We start from the raw sequence: 23,691 nt of genomic DNA, 5'->3' as shown, positions 1-23,691 counted from the left end.
TGGTTATGGCTAGATTTCTGTTTGTGGTACTGTCCCTGTGGATCCAATTTGAGAGGTGGGGAAGGTGGAAAGCAAAGGAAGAGCTACTACATTGCTCTCTTTCTCTGGACCCCAGAGTTAAAAATTATTATCCCTGGTCTTTCAAAATTTATACAAGAGAAAAAAAACCCAGAAAATTAAAAAAAATTTAGCTATAAATAGCTCTTTGGTTCTGATTTTATTGTTTTTTCAAACTCTGCAAATTTTATTCTGGGGACTTTATTCAAACACATGTAAATACCTAAGCTAAGCAGTTTTTCATACTTTCAGAGCTCTTGCATTATTGCACCTGTATGACGGCTTTATAATTCAGTAGTAATTGAACAGCAATTATTTTTCATGATGCATGTACATTTTTATGTCAGATTGTTGGCAGATATTCTTTATGATGATGTCGTTTTCACTAATGAGGAAATTAGAGCGAGTTATCTCATAGAGTGAGAGGTCTTTTTCTGACTCATTTCCTAGCTCTTGATATGGATTTTAGAAGAGTTTTTGTATTGTAAAACAGCATCCACAAATGGGAACAATGTTATCTGTGAATCCATGGAGGGTAAGGGGAGTGTTGAACTATTTTATAGGAAGAGTAAGATCCTGTCTGTCTTGTCCATATGACAGACTCTGATACTAAACTCATATATTCAGCTATGTATATATTTAGATTATAAAATTCCAAGAGAGCAAAGACCAAATCTTTTAAGGTTTTCACAGTATTTGCTTAATATAGGTCCTCAAAGGACAGACTGACAGAATAACTTCCTTGATAGTTTGGCATAGCACAAGAAAGCAGAGGACTGGTATGGTTTTCCAGTGAACTCAGGCACCAAATCAACTCAATCTAGAGCATTTAGGACCAATAAAAATTTAACATTTATTGAATACTTGTATGGCAGGCATTCTGCTTGATGCTAAGGATTCAAGGGTGAATAAGATCTGATCATTAACCTTCAATTTCCTCCAATAAGTATATATTTTAGATATGCCATATATATATATATATATACACATAACTATGAAAAGATAATTCAACTAAGAAATATTTATTTAATATTCGTTTGTGCTAGAAAACTATAATAAGTAAAGAGGACTCAGAGAAAAAGACACAGATCTGGCCTTCAAGGAATTCAGTCTGGTGGTAGAGATTGAAATAAAAATAAAATCAGAAAACAGTGACAACAGTTCTTATAGAAGTATGCACAGGGCACTATGGGATAAGGGATAAATACACCTTAATGTGACTGTATACAAAAAGCTTTCTGGAGGAGGTGTGCTTGAATGAAATCTCAGTGGAAGAGCAATGGGTCATCTAGGCCAAGAAAGAAAGGAAGTGCATTCTGAGAAGAGGGAGGAGTGAGCCACAGGCATTGATACATGAAGCCAAAGAACTGCAGATATTTTGATAGTACTGAGCACAGTGAAAAGAAGGTGTGGCGAAAGATAAGTTAGATGAGGTGAAATTGTGGAGTCTTTTGTCATGATAAAGAGTATAGATTTTATTCTGAACTTAGTAGAATGCCATCAAAAGTTTCCACCTACGGATTGATGGAGTCAGAACTATATTCTAAGGAGCAATGAGGAACATTTTTCTAGCAGCAATGTGAAGAATTAACAGGAGGCCATAGAAACTGATTAGTATAGAAACAGTCTCAGTGATAAGTGATGAGAGTCTATTTAAGGGTATTTTTAAACATGTATTTATACCAAGATGTTTTTTGTTTCAGTGTGTGGTATTCTTCATTTGATATTAAATACATATTAGTAGTAGTGGCTGGGGAGGGTGCCCATTCATGTCCAGTGAACCCAGAGCATCCTGCACCGCCCTTGACAGACGGCAGAGGGCGCATATCCACTGAAACACTGAATTGTGAGCGCTCTGTGCCGAGCCCAAAAGCCAACAGGGGGCAGGCAAACTCACCATTACTGAGCCGTATGAAGCACCTGCACATTCTTTTGGAGGACTACAGTGTATGCTCAGTGAGGAAAGAGCTTCATTTCCTCCAGACCTACTACAGAGATACCACAGTGGCTACTGGACAATGGGAGGAGGCATTCAGTGTGGAAAATTTTCCCTGTTCCCATTCCAACCGTTGAGGTGGCTGTGTGTTTTGGGATTTCCAGGATTTTGTTTTTTGTACTGAAGTATAATTAACATACAGTGTTATATTAGTTTCAGGTGTACGATATAATGATTCCACATTTCTATACATTACTCAGTGCTCATCACTAGTGTACTTTTAATCTTCTTTATCTATTTCACGCATCCCCCCACCCACCTTCCCTTTGGTAATCACCAGTTTGTTCTCTGCATTTAAGTCTTTTTTTTTTTTGTCTCTTTTGTTGTTGTTCATTTGTTTGTTGGTTTGTTTTTAAACATGTGAGTGAAATCATCTGTCTTTTGTCTTTCTCTGTCTGACTTCTTTCACTTAGTATTATACCCTTCAGGTCCATCCATGTTGTTACAAATGGCAAGATCTCATTCTTTTTTTAATGGCTGAGTAATATTCCATTATATATACTACATCTTCTTTATTCACTCATCTATGAATGGACAGTTAGATTACTTCCATATCTGGGCTATTTCAAATAATGCTGCAGTAAACATAGGGGTACATGTAGCTTTTTAAATTAGTGTTTTTGTTTTCTTTGGCTAAATACTCAGTAGAGGAATTACGGGATCATATGGTAATTCTATTCTTTATTTTTAATTTTTTAAGAAATCTTCATACTGTTTTCCAAAGTGGTTGTACTAATTTGCGTTTCCACCAACAGTGCACAAAATTTCCTTTTTCTCCACATCCTCCACAACACTTGTTATTTCTTGTCTTTTTGATTCTAGCCATTCTGACAGGTGTAAGGTGATATCTCATAGTTTTGATTTGCAATTCCCTGACGAATGGTGATGGTGAACATCTTTTCATGTGTCTATTTAAAGGTGTTTTAGTGGGGATAGAAAGCCACATTAGTGAGCTATGAAAGAGGGAAAATTTACAAACATTTCTGGCTGATTTAAATATCTGTGACCGGAGAGGAGAAATCAATTTTGACTCCCAGGCTTCTGGTTGGAGAAATTTCACAATGATATTTCCTGAGACACAGGTTGGTGGAGGGTTGTGGTAGGAAACTTGATGGGCTTGAGGAAAACTATGAACTAAGTTTGTTGTGAGGCTTTTGAGAAGCCATGGATCATACAGAAAAAGATATCCAGTATATTCATATTTGAAGTTGTAGAGGCAAACATGGACCAGAGATACAGACTGAGTCATCTGTTTACTGATGCGAGATGGAAACATAAAAGTGGTTGATGCCATTCAAGAAGGGTGGGGAGAGAAAAACAAAGGCAATACAAAACATCTTGGAGAATGTTAAGACAGAAAAAGAGTTGTGTGAGGGGAAACATAAGAAGAAAATGGGTGTGGCAGCAAGGATGGGATTGCCCAGTAGATTTAAAAAGTACTGAATGTCAAATGTCAAGTTAGATAAGAAATAAAATGTACTTTATGTGACTTGATAATATCTTTGATGAGGAACCAATTTCATTCGTACATTAAGTGCTATCCTGAAGGTGTTTTCAAAGTGCTCAAAGCGCATGCTACTTGATGCCTGTATAAGAGGTGAGGTGAGGAGACAATCCATTGACATTTGAGCTAGACCTGAAGAAAGCAGGAACTTGCCTTATGGAAAAGGTGAAAAAGAATTCTATCCAGAGTATGAGCAAAACCCTGAAGTCTGATAAACCTGGAATATTTGGGTCACTGTGTAGCTGGGAATAACCTGATCTTCCCCCTTCTCCAGGTCTCCAATTTTCCACATGTGCCACCCAACCTGATCAAACTGAAGCAGAAGCCAATTGGTAAGGGAGCTTCAGAAACAGAATTTTCAGAGGGACACCCCAGTGATACAGAGCCAACTAGGAGAAAAGCATGGAATGAACGAGTAATAATAGAGATGGATGGGAATAGTATCTCAAAAGACATGTCTTAGGTATTGATGACCAAATATTCTGACTGGTTGGAATGGGCCAAGGATACAAAAAAGGTGTCTTAATTCCCCCTTTCCTGGGTCCCCCTACACATGTGGGTGAATAATGGTTGACTGGATGGAAAATACAGAAGAAAGAGCAGGTTGGGACCAGATATTGAGCTTGAATAGAGGCATATGGTTGAAGTTACTAAGAAATATTCAGATATCAATAGAAGAAATATGAGCCTGGGGCACAAGAATATGAGCCATAATGATGTTGTTTTGAGAATCATCAATGTGTAGATCATCATTAGAGTGAAGAGAATAGATGAGGTCATCGAGGAAAGGTGTGTATAGATAGAAAAGACCACCAAGGACACTTCCTTGTGGGGGCTTGTGCTTTCATCAACCATCCACCGTCCTTCTAGATACTGATGTCTTTGTTGCCAAGGGTATCCATGGTAAGAAGTTTAGTGAAGTGAAAGACTGAGGTTATTCTAATATTGCTAAGTATTCTAATATTACTTTTTAAAAAGAACTTCTAGTACTGAGAAAAAGAAAAGCTTAGATTGTTTAATTCTTTATTTGCTTGTATTTTTAATGTTTTTAACAAAAATAGCCACACAGATGATTTCAGTTGACTCATTTCACTTCATCATCTAATTTCCAAATACTTCCTTTTTTTGGCTTGTGTACTTATAGTCATACCCAGTTAATCTGCTTTAAAGAATCTACTTTGGGCCTTACTTTGGCCACCTCTACTGAGAGAAATCAATGACTATTTCCTGAATCTCTTTGTGCTGCGCTGACAGTCTTCATTTAACACCCAGAGAGCACAGAACATTTAGTTGTTGCATTCCCTTACATTTGCAATTCATTTTCTGTGTCAATTCATGTGGCTGATATTATAAAAATCATTTTAAACCTAGTTTAACTTTTCTTTTTTAACGTTTGGCTTATTCATAATTTTATGAGCTATAAATTTTATTGCATTGTGAATTGCCTTTCCCATCTGCAGATAACTCTGAGGAAGCCCTTGGAGGAATTGCTTAGGATGTGGTAAAAAATGAAAAGAAAGAGACTTCTGTTGTGATTTGGTTCATGTTAGGCCAAAATGTATCCTTCAGTAGAAAATGACCAGGAAGGAAAAATTTGGGCTCCATAAATCTAGTTTTATTTGAAGTATTCACTCTAGCTGAACAGGTAAATGCTGTCCACAACATGCAAAATGAATATGAAATTTAATACAATTGCATGGTTTACTGAAAACAATACCTCTAACTAATTTGTATAAAGTCCTTCTCAGCGAAAGATTTTCTTCAGTGTGAATTAGCCAGATAAGCTATCAACAAGAACTAAAATGATGAGAATATGCAAGTTTCTGGGTGTGTGTGTGTGTGTGTGTGTGTGTGTGTGTGTGTGTGTGTGTGAAATATTGTCTTAGTCTTGGTACAGTTAAAGCTGGAGTTATTATGATCATACCAAATATTTATTGAAGGTTTTGGGATTTCCACACCCATATTTTATTATTAAGGCAAAGGCAGAAATATGTAGAAGAAAAATTATACTGATTGTTTTCATGTTGGGTTTATTTATATTGACAGAGTCTAAAGGACTCAAAGGGTATTAAAAAACAGCTAAAATGAATTTTAAGTCCAAGTTCACTTGGTTTGTTGTTTTAGCACAAATATAATTTTATCTGATCACTAACTATTTAAACTTACTGTTTTTATATTTCCAATAATGTATAATTATTCCTCTAGAGGGTTTGGAGAGGTCCAGTATCAGAGTATTAAGAAGTAGTAGATCTAGATTTGAATATTGCTCTTCTGGCTCAAATCTCACTCTTTTAATTTTGCTGCCTTGTAGACACTGTCTGTCCATGATACATATTTTCACCATGTCCATAAACACCCAACATGTCACCAGTGTAAGGCCTTTTCCTGAGCTTTTTCTTCTGTCTAGAATGCTTTTCCCCTAGATACCCACATATCTAACTTCTTCAATCCCAACAAAACCTTGCTCAGATACCATCTTCTCAATCACACAAACACTGCGCTTCCTCTTTAAAATTGTTTTCTGTTTCCCCACTCACACATTAGGGGACCAACTTGTCCTGGTTTGCCTGGGATTTTTCTTGTTTGAACACTGCAAGTCTCACATCCTAAGAAACCCCCTCAGCCCAATATACCTTACTCTGCCTAAGTTTTTTTTTTCCATCCATCCATCCATCCATCCATCCATCCATCCATTTATCTATCTATCCACACAGATACCACACAAACATGTGTGCGCATGCGCACACACACACACACATTTAATTGAGTATTTCCCTATTGTAGAATTAAGTTACATAATAGCAGGATGCTTTGCTATTCTCCCCCCCCAAACATTCAATGGCCTCAAAGTAGTGCTCAAAGAATACTTGTTAAATGAATGAAAAAATTTATATGTCAGGGCAGATTAGTAAAAATTAGAATAGAAAGGCCATGTTGATATTCCATCTGTTCAAATAGCTACCAGAATACGTTCTGATTTTTATCATTTTCCTAGCTTGTTCTTACAGGTAAACTCTGTGAGTCAGAGTTTCCAAATGTAATGCCTTAAATACTGGTAGTTTGAACTGAAAATTGAGATTTATATAATGAAAATGCTGATTCATATCAGAATTGTGCTACAGGATAATCAGATTGGATAGAAACTTTCAGTGTGTCTCAGTCTGTTGGAGACACTGTTAGAAAAATAAAGAAAAGAGACGGAAATAATGGGCCTAAAAGAGCATTATAGAACTTGCTTGGCATCTAACTTTAAAGAAGGCATGGAACAGTAAGTACTAGCAGATTTAGATTCAAATTCAATCAACCAAAATGTGCTTAGGCACTTTTATATGTAGCATACAGATATATGTTATCTAGTGAAACAAACAAAACAAAACAAAGCACCAGAACAGAAATATAATAAACCTGGATATGTTTTAGATGGTGTTGGGGAGGAAAATTTTTCATTTACGTTCAAAGATTCTTCCAGCTTGTCTAAGAATTAAGTTGACATGAGACAGACTAACAGAAAAAAAATTCAAATTTAATTTCACGTGTATGGGATTCCCACTTACATTAGGGGTTCAAAAGCAGAAAGGCAAAATGAGGTATATACTGCCATCCTGTGCTAAAGAATGGGATAGGGGCCTGGGGCTTCAAGGGGGGGAGGAGGGCAATTCACAGGGCAATAAGAAGAGCAGATGTTTGGTAATTAGGTGTTCACGCTGCCATACAAATGAGTCACTCCGATAAAATTTACCTCTGATAATAATTCTAACTCTGGAAAAGATCTCCAATTTATATTCCTCTAGGTACTAAAGGGAGGGGCAAAGGTTTCTCTTGGGACCACAAGATCTCCATTTGAGCCTTCAGGTCAAAATTATCCACATTTTGGGGATTCTTGCTCAGAATACCTTCCGTGGCATCAGTGGGAGTACGACAAGTAAAAATGAAGACATTAGCCCAGGGAAATGGCATGATTTACCAGCATTACTCAGAGCGTCTCTCCCTACACATCTTTATTATGTTTTCTTTTTAGCTTATGTCCTGGCTCTGTGGCTAAGCATTGCTACCTTTCATTTTTCCCCTGCTCCTTTCTCAGTTAAACTTCTGTGGTTTGGGGTATTTCTCCTCTTTCACTATCTTTCACATCCAATCACTCATCAGGCTGTACCCTTTTTAGCTTCAGATATTTTTCAGATTGTCTCCTCTTTTTTATCCTCAGTGTTCCTTAATCAGACCTTTATTATCCTTTGCCATAATTATTGTAAGAGATTTCCTATTGATTACCCTGTCTCTACTTTGGTGACGTTACAATCCTTTCTCTATTTAGCTGCCATCGTCCTCTCTTTACCCTGTCACTCTCCAGGATGAAGCCCTTGCTCCCAAAGAAGACTCATATTGCTCACCATAATCTGGCCTCTCCTTCTCCCTTCAGGGCTCTCTCTGCTTCAACATCGAATTCCTCAGAGTTCCCAACACAGGTATGGCCTTACTTTCTTTCCTTTGGCCCATGACGTTTCCTATTTTGTGAATACTATCCTCTGCAGTTGGCTAAGTTCTCTTCACATTTCCCGATTTATTTCAGCTTTCCTGTCCTCTAGGAAGATGTCCTTATGCTTCTGTCCATGGCAGGTGACATGTTCTTTCTCTGTGCTTCTATTTCACTGTACTTCAAGATCTTACATTGTTACTATTTATAGCTCCTTTGACCACTTTGTCCTTCTCTCTTGAAGACATGGATGGAGTCTTAGTCCTCTTTAAATTGACAGCATCTGGCAAAGTGCTTGCTGATAAGACAACTGTTTATTGAATGATTGAATAAATGAATGAATGTTTATATGGCTTCACTCTTATCAGCATTACATCTACAGGCACGCTTGAGTCATTCATTGATCAGCAATGGACTTCGTTTTAACTCTCTTTTCAAAGGAATCTCTTTGGTTTCTCTCATGGAGAATCTTCTTTTACTTCGACACCTGACCAATGAGTCACACCTCAGCTGTAATGAAATTTTCCTTCTACTGCCAATTCTCTGTTCCTCATGGAAGGATCCATGTTAAAACTTTTTACTTTATTCCCTTCAGACTATTGTAATAGTTTTTTGGCTGGTGTCCCAGCACACATAATTAACAGACTTCAGTTGGTATGAAATGTTGCTTCTAAAATCCAATCCAACACTAGATCAAATAAGCACATAACTCTGGTTTTTGTGTCATCAAAATTAGAGATGGAAAATTATTATTAGTTCCGCATAGACCCATTCCTCTGGGGAATTAAGGCAAAATTATTCCCCTCTGGTGTTTTGTCCACTGAGTTTAAGTGAATCAAGCAACAGGTCCTCTACTATTTCCCTTGGGAGATTCTTTCACTGTCAAATAGAAATGATTAAAAAGAAGAAGAAAAAGACTAAAAAAAAAAACACCCTTCAACTTATATTAGGTTTTCTTAACTTTTCTCTTTCTAGCCTCTGCTCGATTGCATTCTGAAGCATCTGTACATGATGGAGTGTATCTTTTGGCCAAAAGGTTTATTTTCCTTTGTGATGCTCATTGAAGGCATTGCTTTTATAATGACCCATTTAGTCCCAGTCACTTGGAAATGAGTTAAATACTGCCTCCTTCACACAGTCTAAATTGGTTTAACATCTTTCAATGCAAGTTATTTGTGTAATTCCCTGCACATGCTAATGTGTACACCTCAATCTGACTGCATAGACATCAGGTCCAAACAAATGATTTCAGGGGCCCAGGAGTGAATTACTATTGATCTATTAAATAGACTTAAAATGCTTGTTTGAATTTGGAAGTCATTTGCAATCAGCCACATTTTAGTGAAAGGTTTAGTCTAGGAATGACTTAGTAGGAGGAGGCAAAGCCATTGCCTAACTACCTCTAGGGATCAGTATTCCAAGAAGTTTCCCTGAAGGTTTTGATGACTAGCAGGCTTTGCTATGAGACTTGATGTCAGTTTTCTCCATTAAAATAATTCTTGAAATCAGATTATGGTCATGGGGGAGAATTGTCCCATGAAAATCTCTCCACAGTTACAATATACATTCATTAGGGAGGAGATTAACACAGGGGAAAGGAAACTTGCTGGAATCTGAAGCTAAATGGACTTCCATTGAAATACCAATTCTTCCACTGTCTAGTGAAACATTAAAAACGTTATTTGGCTTTCTAAATCTCTGATTTCTCATTTAAAAATTGGGAATAGTAAAATAATACTTAAGTGATTGTTGTGGGGATTAAATGAAATAACATATGTAGTATATCTTGGCACATGGTAGACACTCAATAAAATTTTTCTTTCTTTCTTCCCTTCCCTAGTCTTGTTAAGAAGACTATTCTACTATATAAATCAACGAAGATGTGTTGGAAAATGTAGATAAACATCTGCGATAAATTTAATATATATTTTAAAGAGATAGGAAATCAAGGTAGAGTTTATGTTTAATTATTGATAAATTACCACAAATGTCATTAAATCGAAAGTTCCATATAAGTTTAAGCTACTACGGTTACTGGTAATATAATGTACTTAGTGATTCATCACATCCCTTAATAGCTTCCTCTTCACCAATAAAACCCTTTAAACTTTTTTTCCAATGTATCTTTCTATAGCCTCAAATATTATTTGGGGCACCTGAAACTTGCCTGTTTGTGTCAATAGTATGTAAATGTATCATTATAAAAAGTGATCTCATATGTTCTGGAGGCCTTTTCCCCCCCTCTTATTTACAATCAATAATAATAATTTTCAGTAATATTTTAATCAATAATATTAATTAAGTTCTTGGAGCAAGCAAAGTGTGTGTGTGTGTGTGTGTGTGTGTGTGTGTGTGTGTGTGTGTGTTGTTTTGGGGGTGCACAGGAGTGTTGAGCAAAAAGTTGAAGAAGGAAGCATTATGCCATTTAATTGGATCCTGTCTCCAAAGCTTCCATCACCCTCCAGGCTGGTTTTTGAGATCCTTGAAGCTTTATTATTTATTTTGTGTTACGGTGTATCTTTCTTCGTTGCTTAAGTAAAAGACAGTGGATTCTTTGGACTTACAATGTGGGTGTGGTATGGGGGGTGCAGCAGAAGTGTCCCAGCCTTACACTACCAGATGGATTTCTTGCTAGTCTGGGCCAAGACTGTAGGAAGCCAGTTTGATTAAGGTCCTATAGGAAATCCAGGAGAGGATAAACTGCTGTGTGGGTTGTGGTCGTTAGTACGTGAGCTATAAAAAAGCTGGTGGTGTCAAGGATTTCTAGATTGTGTTGCAAGCTAAGTTATGATTCAGTAAAGAGAATCCATCCTTTTTTCACTCTCTGATTTGTTTTCCCACCCCAAAAAAGTTTTTTTTTGCTGCCTTAGCATTTAAGTTGCATGTTATATTTTAAGAGGTTTTCTAACTTTTTTTTCCTTAAATAACTCTGTGAGACAGATCAAAATCAACCCTGGTTGAAGAAAAATAGTTCCTAGAGGCAGATGTTTACTTTAACTTGTTTCTACCTAGAAATAAGCTCTGATCCCATTAAAAGAAGTGTCACAGCAGTATTAATTTGGTTATTTTTACATAAATCTGCATTAATATCCAAGATCCTACTCCAGGTATGCAAAATAAAGTAGCATTAATTAATTAGTGCTACCTCTGTCAACCACATTCAAGCCCAAGATTCAAAGCGTGAAAGTGGCTGAAACACACAACAGGTATATAAACCAATTAGTGCTAATTCATGCTTAGAGGAGATGCATAAAGCAAGTTTCCATACACGCACACACAAAGGAGGATGTCGCAAACAGATACCCTCATGTTTGTAGGTGGAAACAGGACCACACCTTTTCCACTCCTCCCTGCCCCTCCCATCCCAAAGAAATGCGCCGCAGATAACAAACACTCACAGGCTGGAGGGACAGAGAGCCTTTGTCAAGAACTTAATAAAGCTCAGATATACAGTTTTTCAAATTGTATTATTTTAGTTTTTAAATATGCCCCACTCTCAAAAACTCAGTGCAGAATTAAATGAGGTGGGGGTCGGGAGATGAATTGCTCTCCATTGGTATATTGTGGGGGTGTGGGGGGTGGTTCGGAGAGGGACGCAGAGGGAAGGGAAAGACAAGGAAGGAAGGAGGCAGCAGCGACGAATTCTAAGCAGTAAGCAAGACAGAAATCCTCCAACGGCTGTCTATATACTTTGATTCACTAGAGCAGACAATGTTACACGGGGAGAGACTAGAGAACAGAAGAGGACAACACTTTGGGGAAAACTGTAATTTATGAAAACAACAAAGAAAAAGTGCCCGTGAAGGAGATTAAAAGCAACTTTTCCTTTTCCTGAATATCCTCCACCTTCTTAACTTTCGTAGTAACAACACAGCACATAACTCAAGAGTGTGGTCATCCCCATCCTGGACCATCGTTAACACCTTTTCTCTGAGGTCTGGACTTTGGAGAAAAGTTAGAAGCAACTTAACTTTCACCAATGGGAGAATTAAGAAAGAGCTTGTATTAAAATTCTCATATGAACATTATACAGCAGGTAAATTGAGTGAACTAGACCTACATTTATTAACAAGGAAAAAAACCTCAAAAACGTAAGGATGAATGGGGAAAAATGTGCAAAATGATATATCCAGTATGACACCATGCATATAAAGTTTAAAAACTAAAAAAAAAAAAAATTAGTTATCGTCATGGATACATACATAGGAATGGGAATGATAAGCAGGAATTTCGGAATAGAGGTTACGTTCAGAAAGAGTAGAGGGAATGGGATTGGGTAGAGCTGATACACGGGCTACAGCTCTGTCTACAATACCATATTACTCCCTTTCTTTTCTGTAAGAATAGAACTTCCACCTGAGTTTAAAAGGGCACTTGGCTGCCCTAGCTAGAGATTATGTTTTCTGGTCTTTCTTGCAGCCATTGTATGCTCATATGACTAAGTTCTTGGTAGCGTGATTAGAAGTGATGTGTGTGACTTTCCAGCCATTTCCTTAGAGGAAATTGCTGTCTCTGCATCTTCTTCCCCTTTCGTAAGTGCTGGAATATGGGCATAATACTGGTAATCTACTCTCAACACTGAGAACATGGACAGTACACCGGGGCAGGGGTCCTTGGGCCGATGGCCTCATCTGATGCATATAATAGTAATTCATTAATGTTCATTCTTATGTCTCATTTTGTTGTGTGAATACACCATGGTTTATCCTGTTGATGGACATTGAGATCATTTCCTGTTTGGGGCTATTAAGAATATCCTTATATAAGTCTCCTTCCTCAAAGATTAGAGTTTCTCTGTGGTATGTTCTGTCTTTAGTCTGTTTGGGCTACTATAACAAAAATACTGTAATCTGGGTGGCTAATAGACAAACATTTATTTCTCACAGCAGGCTGGGAAGTCTGAGATCAAGGTGACAGCAGAGTCAGTGTCTGATGAGGACCCAGCTTCCAGATGGCCATGGTTCCTCTGGCTCCTCACATGGCAGAAGGGGCAAGCGAGCTTTTTCTAGTTGCTTTTTAAGGGCCCTAATCAGTGAAGGATCCAGACTCATGACCTAAATCACCTCCCAAAGGCCCTGCCTCCTAATATCATCAGCTTGGGAATTAGGTTTCAACATATGAATTTGGGGGAGACACAAACATTCAGACCATGGCATATATATTTAGGAATGGAACTGATGAATCATAGGATATGTCTATGTTCAATTTTCCTTAGTACCATCAGAATAAACTTTTTTCTAAGTGGCTGTAACAATTTAAATCATCACCAGCAGTGTGTCAGAGATACCTTGTTTTTGATTAAATTTTAATTTTTTAATTTATCATCATTTTAATTTTCACAGTATCAATTATTCACTTTTTTACTGTGATCTTAGTTTACATTTTTCTGATTACCAATGAGGATAGGGATTTTTTTTTTTTGCAAAAGGGCAGTGCTGTTTTTATTCAACTGTCTTATCACAGAACTACCAGAACATATATGGCAGAATCAGGAAGGTCCCCGTCCTGGCTTCGGCGAGAGCAGGCAGCATCTCTCTCCCCGCCACAGCCCTGCGGGGACAGTCACCTAGTGCAGGACAAGGCAGCGGGTGTAGCTCTGCACAGAGAGCCTGGCCTGAGAGGGGGAGTCTGGACTTGGCTAATATTGTCCACTCTGAGCACCATACTGCAGCTTTTAAATAGCAGGACATCCTCCTGCCCCACTACCGGGCCCTCAACAGGACTGTCCAGGAACCTTCTGCCCAGCAGACCAGGAGGGTCGTGAACGGAGGTGACCACTCAGAGGGAGATGGGCCACCTTGGAAACGGTTGGGGGAGCTACTTTTCCCCAACACTCCTGGCGGGGGTGGGGGGGGGGCAGCTGTCCCTGGGCTAAAGTTCTCAAGGGGAAGCAAGGCTGAAAGCAAAGCTGTGGCAAGCCCGGAAGGGACACCAGGCTTCCTAAGAACCTAGGGGTGTGGGGAGGGGAGCCCTGGGAGGCTCAGACGTGCTCCGTGGGGCCGGGGCCGCCGGCATGGGAGTGGGCAGGGGCCGCAGCCTGCAGGGGGCCAGCGCTGGGCTCCGGGGACGCCAGCACAGGGACCGAGAGGCCATCTGCAGAGTCTGTGTCGAGGTCCAGCCTCCAGTACGCTTCGCACAGAGGCAGGTCATTAGCTTCGCAAAGACTTGAGCTTTTCCACCACCAGAAACCCAGGGAGAGACAGAAGCAGGCAGAGACTGACGGAAGCCTGGGCGGGGTGCGGGGGCGGGGAAGCAAGATAGGAGCAGTTACGAAAACACAGACCACACCCCAAACCTGCCTTTCCCCTCCTCTTCTCTGTGCTAGCCCCTCTCTACGCAGGCCTGGCTGGGGGGGGGGGGGCGCGTCTGGGGCTGCCCTTGCTTCAGGGTCCAACACAGCATCCTACAGGAGGGGCCCTTCCAGGACCAGCCACCAGCAGGCTCTGTGACCTTGGCAGGTCCCTCTGACTGACCAAGTGTATTTCCCAACTGACAGCCACAAGGCTGAGCCAGCCCGTGCCGCCACCTCCTATCCCGGCTCCAGCTGTCCAGAGCTCGCTATGGTCTCTCCCAGTCACTACACTTTGCGAGGACCCCAACAGCAGATACCCCGTCTTGTTTTTGTTTTCGGGTTCTCCGCCCCGCAGGGACTCTGCCCGAATCAGGACAGAACCAGGGGCCCTGGTGTTCTGTGCGGCACCACTGTACCAGCTGTGCGGCCGACAGGCCCGCAGGCCCCCTGAACTCGAGTCTCCCTGCCTCTAACACAGGTCAGCAGCGTTGGCCTGCCCAGGCACGGGAAGGCGGGAGTGAGGATGCAGGTGAGCAGTATGACTCACTACGGCTGTCCAGGGGTGACTAGAGCTCAGAGGTCCCACCCCTATCTGACCCCAACCTCCCTCCCTCTCTTGCTTCTTCTGCCTTCAGTGGTTTGGGCACAGAGCGGCATCCCAAGGAGAGCAGAGGGCAAGAGGTAGAGAAAGAGCGAGTCACGAGCAGAGAGCGGGCGAGTGTGGACACCGGCATGTGGGGCATGGCAACCTGTTGTTGGCTTTTGGGGAGGGGCACAAAGCCCAGCAGCTGTGACTCAACTGAGCCCTGGCCTTACACAGGTATTTACAGACGAGGGAGGAACTCAGCCTCCTAAGGCACCAGGGACAGCAAGGACCCCCCTGGGTGAACCAGAGACTAGCACGGCAGGACGTGGGAAGCCTGGCACTCAGGCCCCTGGGTTTCCTGCAGTTTTGTCAAAGTGACTTGGGGCAGGTCCCTCACCACCACCCCTAACCCGGCCCTCAACTTCGAGAGGCAGGACTAAATTGTCCTGTAACCACTCAGTCCACAAGCCCGGTCCTTGGGGGCAGCAGGAAACAAACATAGGGAGGTGAAGGGATTCTGCAAAATCCACGGGGCTGTGAACCAGGTCCCTGGCATGGTCTGAGACACAGACAGCACCCCCACCCCAGGGACCCACTCCAGACCCTTCTCTGAAGGCCTGGTGTGTACGAGGTGTTTGCCGCCATGTCTGCTGAGCCGATGGGTATCAGGGACGAGAGGTGGCCCCAGAACTCTCTGGAAAAGTCTGGAACCACTCCGGCTGGACAGTGGTACTGTCCCTTCCCATAGAGGCCAAGATGGCCAGGGACAGTGAGGGCTGGCATTGAGTACAGGGCAGGGAAACCAAGGCCCAGACCACAGACCATGCTGGCTCTGGGCATCTGTGGCCCCAGCATGGCCTCCACGGGGAAGAAAGGATCACTTGAAAAAGCCACCACAGGAAGGACACGTTTGTCTGGGCAAGGGCATGAGGGGGCACCGCTGCGTTTGAACAGAGACTTGACTTTCTGAGCTAATGGGAACAAAGGTATAAGGCTTCCCCGTCTCCAGTTTCAGTTCCCCCATGTATATTTATTACACCTGGACTCTAATTTCTCAGGATCCCTTGGGCTCAGACGTCTCAGGTTTCAGGATTCCAAGTGGTACACGCGGGCTGGGGTGACAGATCTTGCCCACTGCTGTATCCCTGGAGCCCAGCATGGGCCTAACATGTTGGCAGGCTCTGGTCTGTGAACCACGCTGGGCTGAACAGGAACTCAGTGGTCTGGGTACCCCAGGCCCAGCTCTCAAGGCCATCCTCTGCTCGGGTTTCTTCCTCCTTCCCACCCCCACACCACTGTGGACCCTGACACACACGCTGAAGATTCGGGGATACGCACATGGAACCGCATCCCTAGGCAAGCACTGGCATCCCGCACATTCGGGGCATGAGCCTGGGCTGCCAAGAGAAGCTAGCCCAGGCCTGGCTGGAACGTTTAAATATTGACTAAGAGAAGCACACAGGCCCAGAGTGAGGCAGTCGACAGCCCCAGCACGAATGCTGGCTCTGCCCTCGGTTCTGGGGCTTGGCCCACCCAAACCCTGAAGTTCTGTGACTTTCATCCTGCTGCCCAGGGCCTGGCAGGCTGCGTAAATTGTCCATCAATCGCTCTGACCGTGAGCTCTGCTCTGAAACCCAGGCACGTGTCTGTGCTGCCAAGACCAGGAAGGGTTTGCAAAAACAGGGCCTTCGGGCCCCCAGCTGTGCTCTGCGCAGGGTCCAGCCCTATCAGTACCTGGACGAGTAATACTCCTCCTCTAGCTCATACAGGTCGATGGAGATCTCATCCCGCAGGGCAATGAGCTTCCTGTCACACTCCTCCTGCAGAGCTCGCAGCTGCTGGTTGCGCTGGTCAGTGGCCTCATTCACCGACGGGAAGTCATTGAGGATGAGGAACTGCTTGAGGTCAGACACCAGTTTCATCAGGGACTCACCGGCTCGGACAATGTTGGTAGCTCGAACGTGCATCTTGTAGTTGTCCTGCTCGCCCTGAGTGGCCCTTGACACTTGCATCTCGTCCTCGATCTTGGCGGTCTTGATGATCTCGGTGAAGTTGTCCATATGGACTTGACATCTCCTTGAGCCGCTTGTTATAAGACTGCAGCAGCGTCTCCTTGCTCTGCGGCAGGGCTCTCTGCTGGGCCATGGCGGGGCCTCAGGCAGCGGAGGCGGCACCCTCTGCTCCAGACCGGGGCCCCGGAGGGCCGCCGCGCCCACAGCCGGCTGGCTCCGGGGGGAGGGGGGGGGCTCGGCCGGGACCACCTTCCCTCCCCCCCGCGCGCCCACGCGCTCCGGCAGCGGGATTTTTTTTTTTTTTTTAAGACTTTATTTACTTGACAGAGCACAGGGGAGCAAGAGCAGGGGGAGGGGCAGAGAAAGAAGGAGAAGCAGACTCCCTGCTGAGCAGGGAACCCCGACAGGGGGCTCAATCCACCCTCCCCGCCCAGATCCTGGCCAGGAGACTGGAGTCCCAAAGGCAGACACTTAACCCCCCTTAATCAACTGAGCCACCCAGGCACCTCCCCAAGGATAAACATCTTTGCATATACTTGGGGCTATTTGCCTTTGCTGGGAAATGCCCATCCACATTTCTGCTAATTTTTTCTATCGTGTTGTCTTTTGCTTATTGGTTCTACATATAAATCCTTTGTTAAAAATATGTGTAGCAAAAGTCTCCTGTTCCGTGATTTGTCTTTCTTTTTTTTTTTTAAAGATTTTATTTACTTATTTATTTGAGAGAGAGAGAGAGAGAGCATGTGGGGAAGAGCAGAGGCGGAGGGAGAGGAAGAGAGAATCTCCAGCAGACTCCATGCTGAGCACGGAGCCCAACTAGGAACTGGATCTCAGGACTCTGAGATCAAGACCTCACCAGGAACCAAGAGTCAGCAACTTAACCGACTGAGCCACCCAGGCACCCCTCTGTGATTTTTCTTTTTAACTCCTTATGTCTTTTGATGAATTCAAGTTTTTAGATTCAATGTGGCAATATACCAATATTTTACTATATGGTGTGCCAGTTTTATTATCGTTTAAGAAATCCCTGCACTCTGAGGTTGCAAAGATATTCTATATTTTATTCTATAATTTCCATAGTTTTACCTTTCATATTTGCCTTAAATCTACAACTAGTAACTGATTTTTGGAAATGATATGGGTTAAGAATCAAATCTAATTAATTTCCATGTAGATAACCAATTGTCCTAGACCCACTGATTTAATAACAATTATTCTCTCCCCCCCCCACTGATCTCTGATTCTTGCTCCAGGTTATTTGTGTGGGATTATTTTTGGAAACTATCTTTTCCACTATTCTACTTATCTAACCCCATGCAAATGCCACATGTTCCTATGATAACTTTAATGGAAGTGTTGGTGTCAGGATATATCTCCTTCTCCTCTTCTAATGGAAGATTATTTTGAAAAGTCTTGTTTCTTTGCTATTTTATCTTACCTTCAGAATCAGATTGTCATCTTGTTCCATTGTATTTGTAGATCCCATTGTTCTTATAGATTAATCTGGGGGATAATTTTGGCTCCTGTTCTCATTTTGTTTTTAAGTTTAGGTAAACACCCTTCTTTTGTATAACTTGATCATAAGCCTGACTTTTATACGTTTTTGTTTTATAGAGGTTATAATCTTGATTCAAAATTAAACAGAGCAAGTAAAGAGGTAATCGGTAAAAAATGGTTTAAAAAAAGAAAGGAAAAGAGTTTTGGTTGTTGCTTAAAGGAGAAATTTATACATTCAGGAAAAAAAAATACCTTAGATGGAAACAATGGAAGTGCAAGTCCTAAAGGAAAAACGTGAGGAGCAAAGCATGTGCTTGATCTTGAAGAGCGAGGTAAGGAAGTAGAGGCCATGCTGGCTACCAGCTGGCCCAGATTGGTGTAGGATGGCTCAGCTGCATTTTGGAGCACTCCCTGAGGGAGAGAGCAGAGGATCCTGAGGTAAATACTGAGGGTGGGAAAGAATGAGTTCATTATGTAAATAATAGTTGCAAGCCAGATGTTCATAGCTTGGGTATACCTTACTTGCCTAAGGCAGTTGTACAATGCATTTTGAGCAAGTTTTCATATCCTCAGGGGCCTTGCTATCAAATTCCAAAATTACTCCCTCTCCTCAGACAGCTTTTCTCACAACTGCTGAAAAAAGAAACTGTTAGGAGGCCTTCACATTGAGGAAATGCTGGTAAAGTGTGTTGCATGCAAACAGGAACATAGTGGGAATTGAGCAATTCAGATAATTATTGTCATGAATGTTGGACTGTGTAAGAAAAAAAAAAGAAAAGATCTTGCTTTTCCGTGTTTGTATACTGAAGTACATAAAATGAAAAAAAAAAAGAATGCCATGAACCTAATTTTTTAAAAAACTAAATAGGCTTTTAGCTGCTCAGATCCCATAAAAATCAAAAGGACAAATGTGACTTAAACTTGCTTTACTGAAGCAAATTTTCACAACCTGGCATTTAAAGTGAGCTTTGGGGCTCTCAAATAATCCCACAGGCATGTAAAATCTGATACTATATCTGCATGTAAGTATTCTGCTCTGGGATTTGGAATCCCAATTGGCAACCTGGGAAAACCATATTACTTACACTTGCTCAAATAGTCTCTAATTAGTTCTTCTGACCCTCTTGTATACTAATAAATGGCCCATTACAGAACATTAAGACTGAATTCTTTCCATTAAAAATGATTTCCTTGCTAGTGAACATGATCTAGGTTTAATGTACAATGTTGGTTAACATTAGATTGTTCTAATGTACAGTGAATGCTTTCAGTATGAAGTGATTGTAGCACTAATTAGGCTTTCTGGTTCAGTCAATTAGCTGAGAGGGGGATGAGTCTTCCTACAGTGGTCTAAATATTGCTTATATTCTTAGTTTGTTTTTGGTCTATTACTTTTTGATCTAAAGAGCTGAAAGCTCTAATGTGAAATTGTATAATGAGCCTTGGAAAATTATGAGCCTAAAGAGACTTTCATATCACCTCATCAGGTCAATTTTCAAGTTTTATTTGGTTAGTGGTACAAACAGTCTGATGCCATAAGAACTTCTGGGATTCTGGCACATTCCTCAGAACTTCCGAGGTCCCCTTGGCACCTAGTGCAGTGTCCCACATAGTAAGACTACATGGTAGATTAATATCATTAGATGATTCTGAGGAACTGGCCATTAATATTTCTGAAATGCTTATCTAATCAATCAATATACAAATATTTATTGGGCATCTATATGTGCCCAGAACTGTGCATGACAGGCCCTAAGGAAAATTTAAAAAAATGCATTAATAAGGCTCTGTGAAACAACACCATAGGGATTAAATTATATTTTATTATTTTAGATACTTATAATTATCTTAGATTAGGAGTATCCCCAAAAAACTGGGTCATAGGCTTACTAACCATATGTGAATCAGAATGTTCACTAGGAGGTCAGGGAAGATTTTAATACAAGCACATTTTTTTTTTCCTGAGTTGATATGGTGGGAATTGTACTCACTAAACTAATATTTATTGAACACCTGGCATGTGCCTAGCACCCTGCTAGGTTCTAGGCACATAGACAGAGAGTTATGACTGCCTTTTAGAAGAGCATGGTCACATGGAAAAGAGGGAGACATACAAATAAATATTCTGGTTAAATGGACTAAGCATCACCATAGCTGTGATTATAGTTTTAGACAGACTGACCCCATCTCCCTGCTGAGCTGGGCTTTGCTCATCCAGATGGAGAGGCAAGAAGTCTATGACTGGACAGGGATAGCAGGTGAAGCCAAAGGAATTGGTCAAGGATGTTGAATAAATAGGAAAGTACAGGGAATTGGAAGTAGATGCAGGAAAGAGGAGGTACTTGTTGAATGGTATGAGGTCTGGTGGAGCCTTGGGGACTTAGCACTCAGCATTGCAAGGGCTTCCTACCTGCTCTTCTTATTTTCAGCCTGAGCTCACGATTATCAAGGGCATTTCTTCTCAGAATATTGCCCATTTATACCCTCCTCTCCAAGGTCACCCAATTTTTTTAAGAAAATAAACCCAGTCTCCTTATTTTGGCTTTTGAGATCTTCTACAGTTTGACAGCAACATGCAATTTTGGCTCACAAAAATGGCATTTTTATATGTTTCAACCACCTAACTTTGTCTCTCTCTACTCCATAAATAGGCTCAACTTTAGTCAAGTTGGACTCCTCTGTTGTATCTGTGTCTTTTTCAAAAATTCTGCTCATCACTAACAGCCCTTTACTGGAGCTGACAGCCCTTTCCTGGAGCTAACAGCTCCTATGTGATGTTCTTCCTGGTCCTCCTTCATCCCTGTCCACAGGGAGATTCTTCCTCACTTGAACTCACACTGTAACTTATTTCTCTCTATTGTGTCTTTGGCTTTACATTATTGTTATTTATGTACATGTATGCTTTTAATCTGTTTGATTATAAGAGAACCTTATTGTACTCAACTTCTGGTCTTTTTTCTCACTCTGCTTATGAAGCCAATGTCCATCTCGTCAGTTCAGATGAAAGAATGAACACTAGAGATCATATCACCCCAGGCGCAGCTGGATCAATCAAGGAACCTATAGGAATGCAACTCCACTAGCTTACAAGGTGTTAATCAGCACCACCCTAAAGATAGAGTCACCAGATGTACCTAATGAAATCTCTAATGTAAAGAATAAAGATATTTTTCAGATTCCAAGTCTCCTGAGATGGAAAAGACCTGCGGGGCACCAGAAGAAATGACACCAGAGCATCTGCTAATATGACCTTATGGGCCCCCAATCAGTGGCTTCCACCTTCTCAGAAGATCCCTGCCCCAAATTTTGCCCTTAAAAACTCTCACTTCCAAGTCATCAGAGAGTTGGGGACTTTTGAGCATTAGCTCCCCATTCTCTTGGGTGGCTCCACGCCAATAAATAGCCTATCTTCTTCACTGCAAAAGCTCAGTGTCAGTTTTTATTGGTTTGCGGAGCACTGAGTAGAGGAACTCTCGTTTGGAGCGGTTACATGGACAGCAATCTGCATAAGGTAAGACCATAAATACCAGTTACAAAAGGTAGAACTGAGTGCTGGATGGGGTTGATAGGGAGAGACTTGAAAATCCCAGACAGAAGATAGGAGAGATGGGGAGATGTTCAGTTGTCATCTTCTGGAAGACTGATAGAAGAATCCCTCTTGCTCTCACTCTCTTCCTCTCTCATTCTGTCACATGTGTGTCCGTGTGTGTGTATGTGTGTGTGTGTGTGTTTGAGAGTCTTCTAAATATTTAAATTAAGATTAAGAAGTCTCTCCTAAAAGCATTAATAGTTGCAACTATGCAAAACCATTATAACCTTCTTATTTATTGTGTAATGAGATTGACAGCCTCATTTAAACGTTATAAATAATGCAAAATGCCTTTTTTGGGGATTCTACTATACAATTTTCCAACAGTTTCAATTAATGAATACAAATTATTTTCAATGCCAGTGATTTCTGAGAATGATTTGACCCTAAAGATTTTTTCGTTCCCCACTTGCATAATAAAAATGTTGTAAAGAAACATTTTATATACATATATATCTTAAGGAAATTATTTAGGAGTGCAGCAGAATATTTATGGATACAGACAGAAACTCTGAATTCAGTTCTTGTGTGATGAAAGATATGTATGAAAAAAGTAAAAGGAAACATGAGGGGGAAATAAAACAGCACATACATTCAAATAAAAGGTGCTAATCTGTATCTGCTAACACATTTCCAGAGATAGCTAGCTTACTACTCATGGTGCTCTTTTCATACCTGTAGGAGATAAGCATTTTTTCAGATGTGGAAACAGGCCTAGAAAGATCACGTAATATGTTCTCATTTTGTCTCTTGCTTGCTCTAGCTTTTGCTCTCTCTTTCCTCATTTAAAGAAAAACTCAGTATGAAGAACTCACTACTCCATACTCATCCTCTATACTCTTGCTCTATTCTATTTGCTGGCCAACCTTTTAACCCCAGGGTCTACTCTAAAGTAGCGAATTGTTCAGAGGCAGACACTTAATTAAATTAGGCAAAATTTCTTTTGTTTTAATCCCTTCTCTTTCTCTGCTTATTCTACCTAGCAGCTCTAAAATAGAGTTACTGATCTTCATGGAATCTAGGCTTTATATCTATATTATTATTCCTGTTTTACTGATAAGTAAAAGGAGGCCCAGAAAATTTATGAGACTTCCCCAAAGTCACTGGGATTCTGGGATTACAGGTTGAATTGTATCTCCCCACTCCCTGCCCCTCCACCCCTGCCTTCATTCATATCCTGAAGTCTGAACTCCTAGTACTTAAGAATGTGAGCTTATTTGGAAAGAGGGTTGTTGCAGATGTAATTAATTACATTGAGATGAGGTCATACTGGAGTAGATGGGCCCCTCATCTAATATGACTGGAGTCCTTATAAAAGAGGGAAAACTGGGAACAGATGCACATCCAGGTTAATCGCTATGTGAAGATGAAGACAAAGATTGGGGTGATGCCTCTATTAGCCAAGGAATTCCAAAGCTGGACAGCAAACCACTAAAAACAATGGGCGGGAGAGGCATAGCACATAATTCTTCCTCAGAGTTCTGAGAAGGAACCAACCCTGCCGACACCTTTATTTTGGACTTCAAGCTTCTAGAGCTATGAGACAATACGTTTCTGTTGTTTAGCTGCCTAACTGGTGGTACTTAGTTATGGTAGCCCTGGCAAATGAGTACAGACTCCAGCCCAGGTCCTGTGCTCTTTCTGCTATATCACAGCTGCATTTTCTGAAGAGATGTCTCTGACTTGG

At 41.3% G+C, this 23,691-nt stretch overlaps 1 protein-coding gene across 1 annotated transcript; it reads right to left on the bottom strand.

Moving 5' to 3' along the window:
• Positions 1–13,620: 13,620 nt before the first annotated feature.
• LOC112830223 (mediator of RNA polymerase II transcription subunit 22-like) lies at positions 13,621–17,064 on the bottom strand. The gene is given in 3 exon segments (XM_073877927.1): positions 13,621–14,198; positions 16,641–16,979; positions 16,981–17,064. Coding segments are annotated over 3 exon segments (600 nt in total). The 5' UTR covers positions 17,052–17,064; the 3' UTR covers positions 13,621–14,008.
• Positions 17,065–23,691: the final 6,627 nt, after the last annotated feature.

The sequence above is a fragment of the Callorhinus ursinus genome, unplaced genomic scaffold (assembly GCF_003265705.2).
Source record: "Callorhinus ursinus isolate GAN/ISIS: 27379988/994484 unplaced genomic scaffold, GSC_fseal_2.0 scaffold27, whole genome shotgun sequence".
NCBI lineage: Eukaryota > Metazoa > Chordata > Mammalia > Carnivora > Otariidae > Callorhinus > Callorhinus ursinus.
Note: the sequence above shows the minus strand (reverse complement) of the source record. Positions and strands in the feature narration are given on the sequence as shown.